Source organism: Delphinus delphis, chromosome 16, assembly GCF_949987515.2.
Source record: "Delphinus delphis chromosome 16, mDelDel1.2, whole genome shotgun sequence".
Lineage (NCBI taxonomy): Eukaryota > Metazoa > Chordata > Mammalia > Artiodactyla > Delphinidae > Delphinus > Delphinus delphis.
In genome coordinates, this window is record NC_082698.1 from 48,186,069 (window position 1) to 48,198,731 (window position 12,663).

At 37.0% G+C, this 12,663-nt stretch overlaps 1 protein-coding gene across 1 annotated transcript in view; it reads left to right on the forward strand.

Moving 5' to 3' along the window:
- GLUD1 (glutamate dehydrogenase 1) overlaps nt 1–12,663 on the forward strand; it is a 39,915-nt gene that overhangs the window by 7,095 nt on the left and 20,157 nt on the right. Inside the window, exons 2-4 of the mRNA XM_060034664.1 lie at nt 8,786–8,866; nt 9,405–9,460; nt 10,643–10,706. Coding sequence (XP_059890647.1) covers nt 8,786–8,866; nt 9,405–9,460; nt 10,643–10,706 — 201 coding nt within the window. The remainder of the gene's footprint in view (nt 1–8,785; nt 8,867–9,404; nt 9,461–10,642; nt 10,707–12,663) is intronic.

A 12,663-nucleotide genomic window follows, 5' to 3' on the forward strand; every position in this document is an offset into this window, starting at 1 on the left:
GGAATTTCCTGGGTGATAAGAGCACCTTTTGTTCTAATGAGGCAACTCTTGATGGGCTCCTGGTTAGCTTCAGGATTCCCCTACAGGTAGAATATATGGAATAGGGAGTCAAAGATGTAACTCTCATCTGAGACACTGGTAGAAAAACTGGTATCAGGGAAAGAAGTGTTACTAGGAAAGAGGATTGAATTTTGAAAATAAAGGGAATCTGGTGTAAAATGATCCTTAGGGAAAATGGAGATACAGGCGTATGTTTTTCTCAGTCTTACCCTTGCAAAAAAAAACAGTGTGGTGCCCGTCCCTACCTTGCCTCCCATATCCCTATAATTCTTCTCGTCCTCTCTTAAGATCCCTCTCAGATATCACCTAGACTTGTAAATAATAAATATGAAACTAGATATCTGAAATTTTGAGCCTTTACCTCTTTGAACCTTTTTATAACAAATTGTTCTTTTACTAAGTGCTATCCACTTTATATTCACCAATTTTACTAACATCATTTCCAGGACCTGTTTGGTATGAAGATATGACTAAGCTTAGTGTTATCAGAATAAGGAATCTATAAAACAAAAATTAACAGAATCCCCCTTTTAATTCATATTCTTTCCTCCATCCATCGGGCAGTAAGTTAAATACTTAAACACAAAACAACTCTATGCTCTGTAGATATGTATGTACATAAATGCAGGGAAATGACTTGGAAGGCTATATACATTTAAGTTGCCAAGAATAGTCACCCCTAAGGGCTGGGGTCATAAGTGGTAATCAGGAGACATCAGCTTTTTCTGTATTTGAATTTTGAAAACATGCGTATGTGTTACATAATCTTGAAATTTTAATGGAAAGAATATATTTTTCATTTCGTTTTTCCAACAGCAGCTAAACATTTGCTTCCCAGAAAGCTTAGTTTTGTCTTTTCAAAATGCTTAAAATAAAGATTTTGATAATGGGTTAAGACTGTAAAGTGTTTGTTCCCTGCCTTCTTAAAAGGAGCAGTACATGGATACTGTCAAGCAGGCTTTAGTTTCTGTACTAAATGCTCCTTCCTGGAGCTGAAGGAATTTTTGTGAGACTTCTAGTATTTTGCATAGTCATTACTTGCTGGTGGGTAGGTACTGGTTCCTCACTGCTTCTTTCCCTCCTCTCCTCATTTTTAATTAAGTTATGCTCTTCTATTGCGAGTTAGGGAATATTAAGTGAGAAAATAGGTTCTAATGAGTAAATGGCAAGTGTATTAGTGCATGAATTTTAAGAGTTCTAAGTCCTCTTTGCCTTTCTGGGGTTCTGTACTTGTGGTAGAACTCTTGGTTATTGAGTAAATAGTTTCTGAAAAGAGACAATACAGTTGGAAATTGAATTTCTGGTCAGTAAATCAAAGCCTGTTAAAAGATCCAGGTTCAAGTAACTTTTAAAACCCCATTTGAATTTTCATGAATGTGTTTAGTTAATGATTCATCATAAAAAACAATGGTGACTTAGTCGCTAGGAGTTTTTTTGTATGTTTTTGGGTTTGAGTCAGCTAGCAAGAGGGAGAAAAATTCAAGCTACTCAGTTCTGTTTTTCACTGCATCTTTTTCAGAGTAATCAGCTGATGTGTTTTCTTTATCACCATAGCAACTTAGTCAGTTTTTGCTTTTGATTTTTTTTTTTCCTCCTAGAAAAACTTACTGTACACCAATCTTAGGCTCTTGAGGGTAATAAGGAAAATATTTGGGAATTAAGTTAAAAGGCTGAGAAATGTTTTGTGCTGTGTATAGTTTGCAGAGGTCTGCATTTCATTAATGTTCTTTTGAAACATCTGATTATCAGTTAGCTCAAAATAACTATATGTTAAGTTAATTTATCTGGAGAATCAAAGGTATGATTTCAAAGTTCTATCACCAATCTTTCCTCCAACTTTACCAAGTTTGATAAATAATAAACATTGTCATGGGTGGTGTTTCTTTAGTTTCCTCTGGTGAGCTGAAAGCACAGATTACTCTTTCAGCCATGGTCCTTGAGTTTAGACCCCGTTTATTTCTTTTCTTTTTTATTTTTTATTTTATATTGGAGTATAGCTGATTTACAATGTTGTGTTAGTTTCAGGTGTACAGCAAAGTGATTCAGTTATACATATACATATTTCTATTCTTTTTCAGATTCTTTCCCAGATAGGTTATTACAGAGTATTGAGTAGTATGTAAATGTTAATCCCAACCTCCAGACCCCATTTATAATGACATCAGACCTGTGGTCCACATCTGTATAATCACCCAGTTCCCTTTCTAGTGTACCCAGCCAGGGACTTGTGCTTTCCATTGGAAGCATCTACCTCCATTATTACATCTGTCGTTCAAAGATCCTGTTGATCTCTTCCCAAACAGTAGCAATGCTAGTGTCAGCGTAGGCTCTAAGACTTTAGGACACCGAAAAACTATAATATACTTTTCTCCATTTTTGTAATAAAAGTTGTTCCTTCTAGTTTCTGTCCCTGTGCCCCATCCAATCCCTGTTGGTCTTGCTTACCTTTAGCCTTCTGTGTCACAGAAAAGAGGGAAAGAAAGGCTTGGTTTTATAAAAAGTGAGAATATTCATACTGCAAATAAGGTCCTTCTTGCTTCATTTTGGTTTAAAATGTTTTAAGTTTTTTTTTGTTTTCTTTTATGCATGTGGGTATTTGGCTTTATTGAACGACTTTGTCTTCATATTTACTATTCTTGCTATACAGTAGGCATTCAAAAATGCTAGGTTTTCCCCTTCTTTCAGAACGTCAAAGTATATGTCACATCATTTTGTCCTTCATGTACACCAATTGTGCTAATATCTCCTTATCCACTGAATTTACAAATTTATTGGAGAACATTGTCTTTTTTGCAGTCATATTCTTAGCATTCATTAGAATGTGGTAAAGAATTTTCAGGTGGCAGTATATTTTTAGTAATTATCTTTGGTTTCCAGTCGCAGAGGAAGAAGAGTAACTAGCCTTCCCTTGGGTGTGGGTAATTCCTGTATTACTGGAGTCTGTACTAGTATATCTGCCAAATTCCACACGTAAAAACATTCACGTATCACTAATTAGAAAGTTAAAAATGAAAGCAGGTGTCTTCTTTAGCCTAGGCATCCCCTGCATTTGTTTCTAGGTCTCTCACCCTTATCAGTTACAGGGCTTATTCCCCTGACTCCACTACTTTCCTTATAGTGGTCCCTTGCCTCAATTCACTAGACGTCTTCATTGGTTCCTAGCCTGCAGAAAATGCCTGTGGAGTGAGGTGATTTATGTAACTACTACTCTTCAGTGTCTTGCAGTTGAGCTCTCTAAATGGGTGTGGCTAGGAAAGAAAATTTCACTTTACAAACAGGAATTCCTGGGTGCCATCCAGTGGAAACATGTTTTTTGTTACATGCAGTTTCTGACTCGTAGCATTCCAGGACTTCTGCAATAAAGTAGACTTTGTTTACACCGTTTTGTAGAAGGAGGGGCCTGGTTTCTAATGAGCATTTAAGTCTAGAACATTAGGATTGCTGTCTGATTTATGAGTGTTAGTATTTCAAGCTGTTTTTCGTTTCCCACTGAATGCATTAGTTATAAGCACTGGGTAAGGGAAAGTAACTTTTCCCCCACTTAAGAAAGCAAGGAAAATTAATGTAACTTAGTGACTATTTCCATAGACTCTAAAAGCACAATGAAAAAAGTGCTTCAACTGTAATAGGAAAAATGCTGATTCTTAATAGAGCACTATTTTACCACCTCCACGAGTTTGTCTTGAGAAGTAATAAAATCAAAGTTTATTGAACTGTTTGTTTAAAATCCTATCCATTTAAATTTTTAAAAACTACATTTCTTTGTTATTTGCTACTACTTTGCAGTACTTATAATAGCAGTGAAAATAGTTGAGATTGAAGTATTGACCACATGCAGACACTGTGCCAGCTGCCTCAAACACATTATCCCAAGCAGTTCTGGCATGAAGCCTAAGAGCATTGTTTGCACCTCCCCAGTTGAGCAAGTGCAGATGCCCACAGCAGTTGCTATTGAGGTGAATTCACTTAATTAGGAAATGCTGGGCACTGCACCCAACCCAGCTCCCTGGCCTAGCATAGTTTCCACTAAATAATATGCCTAAGTAATGCCTATTCACTAAGTGACAATTTGTATAAACACATTTTAGTATTTAAACAATTTTTTAACTTAACCAAGGAGATAAAAAACCTATACTCTGAAAAATTAAAGACATTATTGAAGGAAATTGAAGATACAAAGAAATGGAAAAATATCCTGTGTTCATAGATAGGAAGAATTCATAATATTAAAATGCCTGTACTACTCAAAGCAATCAACAGGTTTTATGCAATCCCTACCAAAATCTCATAACAGGACTTCCCTGATGGCGCAGTGGTTAAAAACCCACCTGCCAATGCAGGGTACACGGGTTTGAGCCCTGGTTCAGGAAGAGTCAACATGCTGCAGAGCAACTAAGCCCGTGCGCCACAACTACTGAGCCTGCGCTCTAGAGCCCACAAGGCATAACTACCGAGCCCACATGCCACAACTACTGAAGCCTGCACACCTAGAGCCAATGCTCCACAACAAGAGAAGCCACCACAATGAGAAGCCCGCACACTGCAATGAAGAGTAGCCCCAACTCGATGCAACTAGAGAAAAGCCTGTGCGCAGCAATGAAGACCCAGTTCAGCCAAAAATTTTTTAAAAATCTCATAACAATTTTTCACAGAACTAGAACAAATAATCCTAAAATTTATATGGAACCACAAAAGATCCTGAATAGCCAAAACTGTCTTGAGAAAAAAGAACAAAGCTGGAGGTATCATACTCCCTGACTTCCGACTATACTACAAAGCTACAGTAATTAAAACAGTATAGTACTTACACAAAAACAGACACATTGATCAGTGGAACAGAACAGAGAGCCATAAAGAAACCCACACACTTATGGTCAATTAATCTACAACAAAGGAGGCAAGAATATACAATTGAGAAAAGATAGTCTTTTCAATAAGTGGTGCTGGGAAAACTGGGCAGCTACATGTAAAAGAATGAAATGAGAACATTTTCTCATGCTATACAAAATAATGGATTATACAAAAATAAACTCAATGGATTAAAGACCTAAAGATAAGACCAGAAACCATAAAACTTTTAGAAGAAAACATAGGCAGAACACTCTTTGATATAAATCATAGCAACATTTTTTTTTGATCTGTCTCCTAAGGCAAAGGAAACAAGCAAAAATAAACAAATGGGACCTAATTAAACTGTAAAGTGTTTGCATAGCAAAGGAAACCATCGACAAAATGAAAAGACAACCTACCGAGTGGGAGAAAATATTCACAAGTGGTATGACTGATAAGGGGTAAATATCCAAAGTATATAAACACCTCATGCAACTCAATACCAGAAAAACAACCTGATTAAAAAATGGACAGAAGACCACAAATAAAAAATGTTGGTGAGGATATAGAGAAAAGGGAACGCTAGTAGAGTTGGTGGGAGTGTATAAAATTGGTGCAGCCAATTTATGGAAAACTGTGGCGGTTCCTCAAAAGAAGTAAAGATAGAACTACCATAGGATCCAGCAGTTCCATTCCTGGGTAAATATCCAAAGAAAATGAAAATACTAATTCGAAAAGATACATGCACCTCAGTGTTTAGAGCAGCATTACTTGCAATAGCCAAGATATGGAGGCACTCTTAAGTGTCCAAGAAATGAGCAGATAAAGATGTATTTATATATAATTTTTATATATTATATATATGTTATGTATATAACTATATATAATATAAAAATGAATGCGGGGCTTCCCTGGTGGAGCAGTGGTTGAGAGTCCGCCTGCCGATGCAGGGGACATGGGTTCGTGCCCCAGTCCGGGAAGATCCTACATGCTGCGGAGCGGCTGGGCCCGTGAGCCATGGCCGCTGAGCCTGCGCGTCCGGAGCCTGTGCTCTGCAACGGGAGAGGCCACAGCAGTGAGAGGCCCGCGTATCGCAAAAAAAAAAAAAAAAAATGAATGCTACTCAGCCCTAAAAAAGAATGAAATTTTGCTGTTTGCAACCACATGAATGGACCTGGAAGGTATAATGCTTAGTAAAATAAATAAGAGACAAATACTGTATGTTATCACTCATATGTAGAAACTAAAAAATAAATAGGGACTTCCCTGGTGGCACAGTTGGGAATCCGCCTGCCAGTGCTGGGGACACGGGTTCGATAAATTAATTAATTTTTAAAAAATAAAATTAAATAAATGGATGAATTTCACAAAACATATTCATAGATATAGAGAACAATAGTGGTTACCAGGAGGGAGGGGCAAGATAGGGGTAGGGGATTAAGAGGTACAAACTACTGTGTATAAAATAAGCTGCAAGAATATATTGTGCAGCACAGGGAATATAGCCAACATTTTATAATAACTTTTTGTTTTTTGGCTGCACTGGGCTCAGTATGGGCTGAGGCTCAGTATGAGCATGGGCTCAGTAGTTGTAGCCCTCGGGCTCTAGAGCGCAGGCTTAGAAGTGTGGCGCACAGGCTTAGTTGCTCCGTGGCATGTGTGATCTTCCCCGGACCAGGGCTCAAACCCGTGTCTCCTGCATTGGCAGGAGGATTCTTAACCACTGCGCCACCAGGGAAGTCCCTGTAATAACTTTAAATGGAGTATAATCTATAAAAGTAGTGAATTACTATGTTGTATACCTGAATACTTCAATTTAAAATTTTTTTAATTAAACAATTTTTGTTGACAGTGTTTGGTCTTAATATTACTTGCAAATTTTGGATTTTTTTTTTTTTCTGGAATAGTTTTTAGGACCTGGTACTTTTGCTTTTTAGTGCTTTTTATTCCATAATATGCACAGGCACTGACTTACATGTATGTCAAAATTTTAACATGGATTCTGTCTTTCTACCTTAAGTTTTAAGAGTCAAGAAATAGTCATATTTATTCCACATGTTTTTGAGTGCCTAATACACGCAAATTTTCTGTGTTAGGCACCAAGAATTAGTAGACAAAAGAAAGTCTGTCTTCATGGTGCTAATTTGCTGGGGTGGGGGTGGGTGGTGGTGGAAGCTGGAGAGTAAACAAACATAAAGTCAATTTAAAGTAAATAGGGGCTGGAGAGTGGGGATGAGGAAGAAGTGCTATTTTAAATTATTTTAAAAGGGGTGGTCAGGCAGGGCCTCTCAGAATGAAGAAGGTTTTTAATAAAGACCTGAACAAAATGAGGAAGCAAGCTTATAGCAACAGGTATCTGCTATATGCCAAAAAAAAACCCCAAAACGCTGTCATTTCTCATTCTAAAATTTTAATAACAATTTATTCCACAAATAATCTGAGAACCCATTATATGCAAGATACAGTTTTCTAAGAGCTTGCTTTTCTAAATATATTCATTTTATTTTTCTGATAGGACAAAGAAATATGTTCAGTTTCAGAATTTGCTCTTTATGATCATGTACTGACAGATGAAATTCTCTTGAAACGTGTTGTTTATGTTCAGGTAGGTGTTTTCTGAAACACCCAAGAAGCCAGCTTTTTTAAATGACTAAGGGAGTTTTCTCAAACTGCTGGTCCATGAGAATACTGTGTATTTCTATCTGAAAAATATTTATGTTTTGATTCTTTTATTCCCAGAATCCTTTAAGAGGTGTCTCTGGGCCCCCATACTTGTGACTCAGTGTCAGGGAGCCCCAAGCAGTGTGCAAAACATCAGCCTCAGTCAGGCCTTCTTCCTTGGGGTTGAGAAGCAGTAGACTAAAAGGATGAGAGGTGGCTTAACCCTGCAAAACTTGTAAGGGTTATTGACTAAGACCCCCAAAACCAAAGTAGTGGGCATAGCTGCTTTCTGTGTCCCCTCTACCAAACATCTAGTTTGGTAGAGGATTGGGGGCATTAAGACTCCGAGTTGCCTGTCTGCTTGGCTACCTCCCATCCTTATAGAAGAGTGAAGGGAATTGCTCATTTCCAGGAAGGAGAGATGACTTTGTCAAGCTTCTCACTTCTTGGTTGAAAGAGGCTGGCAGTGGGTGAAGGGAGTTACAGGTAAGGATCTCTTTGGTTATACCCCATTGAAGCCAAAACCTCTATTTAGACATCTGATATTCAAGTTGAAACTGTCAAGCCTGTTAACTGTCCATTTGCCTATAGCAAAATTCTTGAACTCTCTGCTACCAGGTCACCTAAAGCAAAAAGTAAAAGAAAGAAAAGCCTCCATGGAGTTACTTGTCTCCCTGAAAGGGTAAAAATCATTCATTTGAAGGTAATTTTTGTCTGTGAAATCATATTTACTGTTATTTCCCACTGGGTTATAAGTCCCTGAAGGACAGGGCTATCTTATCTCGAAATCTCCAGAAACCCTACTTGATGCTACTCATACCAGAAAGCAAACACTGAACTTCACCAATCTTATTCTCTTAAATATGAAAATACTTGAATCAAATTCAGTGCTCATTCTGTCGCTCTTTCTGGGTATCTAATTAGCAGCTTTTTTCCTACTGACTCTTTTTTTTTTTTTTTTCTGGCCAAGCCACACAGCATGTGGGATCTTAGTTCCCCAACCAGGGATCAAACCCGAGCCCCCCTGCAGTGGAAGCATGGAACCTTAACCACTGGACCACCAGGGAAGTCCCCCTATTGACTCTTTAGTCATAAGCTACTTTAGGTGTTCTTGAAAATAACCATAAAAAGTGTGGACATTTTCAATTTCTAGAATTCTTTTTTCAACATGCCAGAAGGATGTTCTAAATATATCCCCTTCTTTCTCACCCCCCTCTTTTTTTTAAACCGCCAGGTATCCGTTACAGCACTGATGTGAGTGTAGATGAAGTAAAAGCTCTGGCTTCTCTGATGACATATAAGTGTGCAGTGGTTGGTAAGTGGTCTCCTTTTGCTGCTACCTAATAAGAACTCTTTGGGGAAATATGTTTGCATACAAGGTTACTTTTAAGATGTTAGAGAAATATACCTCATCAGAAGTGGGTTTTTTTTGTTTTAGGTTGCACAGTTTGACATATCATTTTTCAATTAGTCTTAATTAAGATTTAGTCTTTTTTTTTTAATGGGGAACCTTATAGGAACTAATTGAATTTTCCTTAAGTGTAGATCTTTGTTTAAATCCCTTTCTATACTCTGTAAATAAGACCAAATCAGTAATAAGGAAAATAAATATGCCATTACATTTTAGAAATAGTAAAGCACACTGATTAAATATGCATTGTAATTTGCCTAGTCTAGTATTCTGTTCACTAGAATATTAAGGTACAACATTTTAGAAGAGATTGTGGGTTTATTTATTGAATTTTCTGAAACTAAAGCTAAAAGTATCACACTTTTATAATATTACACAGTGCTTTCTGCCTTTTTAATTCTTTTAGCCTTTATATGGAATAACTTTCAGACTTCTCTTTCAGATGTGCCATTTGGGGGTGCCAAAGCTGGTGTTAAGATCAATCCCAAGAACTATACCGTAAGTATCAAAGTGACATTAGTGCACATGGTGCATTTACAAAGGACTTGAAATGACTGGACTTCTGTGTATCCCCTATACCAGTGAGATGAATGGTTCCTATTGCTTTTATAAATTTCTTTATTTATTTATTTTTGGCTGTGTTGGGTCTTTGTTGCTGCATGTGGCTTTCTCTAGTTGTGGTGAGCAGGGGCTACTCTTCGTTGCGGTGCATGGGCTTCTCATTGCAGTGGCTTCTCTTGTTGCGGAGCACAGGCTCTAGGTGCACGGGCTTCAGTAGTTGTGGCTCGTGGGCTCTAGAGCACAGGCTCAGTAGTTGTGGCGCATGGTCTTAGTTGCTCTGCGGCACGTGGGATCTTCCCGGACCAGGGCTCAAACCCGTGTACCCTGCATTGGCAGGCGGATTCTTAACCACTGCACCACCAGGGAAGTCATCCTATTGCTTTTAAAAGGAATGGAAAAACAAGCAGATAATTAACTCATTGAGTGTTTTGCCATATGAAAGGTCACCTACTTACATCAATGTCCTTTTTCATTTCCTTACTTGGTTAAAATGTAATTAATATAATTAGTATACCTTGATATTCTTAAGCATTTATATTCATGCGTGTTATATACGACTATAATATAAATGTATTCTATATATAAATATTATCATATACTATATATAACTGTGCTCTGCGGTTTTTATGTTGGGATCCTAAGGTTCTAGTGACATATCTTAACTAGTTTGGTAAAAATTTTATTATTTATCCTATCAATTCCAAGTTAATTTAAGCTGCTAATTAACCTCTGTATTAAGTTAAATAAATTATGTGAATAAATATCTGTATACGAACAATATATATGATTTTATTTTTTAAATTTGCAATTTAAATGAAAATACACCATAAGGATTGCTCATAAGATCCTGTATTAATACAAGGAGAACAGGTTTGAACCTTAGCGCTACTATCTGTTCCTTACGTAACCTAATTTCTGGTCTCTCAAATTTAAAATTTAATTTCCGTTTAAAATGGAAATACCTACTTTATGAATTGCTCTGAAGATTACACAAGAAGATATATGAAAATATCCTATAAGTAGAAAATAGGATGCAACTATTAGTTATCTCCACAAGTGGTTTTTCTATCAAAAATTATTTTTTCATTATTGTTTGTGTTTCACCTTTTTCCTTTATAGGATAATGAATTGGAAAAGATCACAAGGAGGTTCACCATGGAGCTGGCAAAGAAGGGCTTTATTGGTATGTATTGCCATGTAGATTTACACAGAGTGGGAACATCTAAAAAGTAATTGTCGTAATTTAAACTCCTGCTTTTGTCTATACATGCATAGAGAGACTTGTCCTCTTACTTTGAGAAATTGGGTTCTGTGTTAAACATGGTGAACATACCTGGGCCTGTTCATGACACCTCTCTAATAGAAAAGTTCAGGTTCTCAGTATACAGTGTGGATACCAGGAGAGGTCACTTCCACCTCTTCTCCTTGTACAGACATAATAAAGGTTTTTGATCAGTGTAACAGCATTGAGCAACAAGCACAATCACAATTGTGACATCCAAAAAGATTCTAGGAACTAAATAATGCCTGCATTATAAACAGTTTTTAATATGCAAAAAGCAGTTTTGCAATAGTAATCCTGTTGCGAAAGCAGTGAGAAAACTGATGCTGTTTGGAATTGGAGGCTTAAGCAGGCCCTTCCCTTCAAAGCAGTGGACACAGGCTGGGAGTGTGGAGGCTCATGCTGATTGATACTCACTGTGACATCACTGGCTGATTTTAAGGATTCCTGGGGCTCCTAATGTTTGTTACTCGGACTAAATTTCTGAGGGTACTGATCTTCATTTTCTTGATTTTCTATCGTACTATTATCTGTGTCATATGTTATTTTGTGTATGAGATGTCAATATTCTTTTCTGTAATATATAATTATTATTTAATCTTTAAATTTCAAGCAAATTGTCTATTTATTTTCTTGTCCTAGAAAGATTCTGATTTGTTTTAAAAAATAAAATCATTTAATAGAATTTTGCCCCTTTAACAATAGTTAAAACTAAGAAGACTGACTAAAATAGGAAAGAAATTTCTGTTTTCCTGTCCCTCTTGTTTTCCTTCCCCAGTATTCTTCTCACTGTTGACAAGTTCCTGTGAACTTAATATATCCTTATTTTGAAATCTGCCCCTTCTAAGTAACACTAGAACTTTACTGGATTTGTCCTGTCTTTTATAATTTAAAAGGCATTTGGATTCTTGGCATGCATCCTCCCTGGCACTGCCGTGAGCTGTACTTACACAGTCATTGTACAGGGGTAGCACTAGTTAATGAGATAACTACCTCCTTCACAGAAATATCTACTAATTCTGATAGACTTCATAATTTTTTATATCATAACTTAGCTTAAACTCTTAGCTTAAATCTCAAACGTATTGAATAGTCTTGAGTGGTTTCAGACTTTATTCAGTTGTATTTATTGTCCATATATAGAGGATATCCAGCTTAATTTTCTCTATATTGACAAGAACCCTGTAATTGCAAAGGTTAAAAAGTGATTCATTGAAACACCGAAAGCTTAAATATTAGCAATTTGACTTTTTTGCTTATGTGCAAAAGCCACCATGCAGCTAAACTGACATCTGGGCCCAGAAAGCTTTGTAGCATAAGGGAATGCAGTTGGCATTCTTTCCCTCTCTAGGGCACAGAACTACTCCTGAGCAAACCTTTGGAACTGACGTCATTTCGGTTATTTTCTCACTTCCCTTTCCACAGAGTTTCAGATTATGAGTTAGACCTGAATCTGGGTCCTGGTTCTGTCACTTCGTGTGAGTTTAAGGTCAGCTTTTCAATTTCTGCAAAAAGAGTCAGCTGTGGTTTTGATAGGGCTTGCTTTGATTCTATCTGTAGATTGATTCTATCTGTACAGACCTATCTGTAGAGTGTTGCCATCTTAACCTTTTTTATTTTTAATTTTGTTTTATTTTTTATACAGTAGGCTCTCATTAGTTATTTTATACATAGTAGTGTATATATAGTGTATTTTATACATTAGTGTATACATGTCAATCCCAGTCTCCCAGTTCATCCCACCACCCACCTCCTCACTTTCCCCCTCAACAATGCCACTTTTCATCCAAGGGAGAACATTCATACCTTATTCTATTTTCCACTTTAAACTAGTCCATGAACACTGAATGTCTTTCCA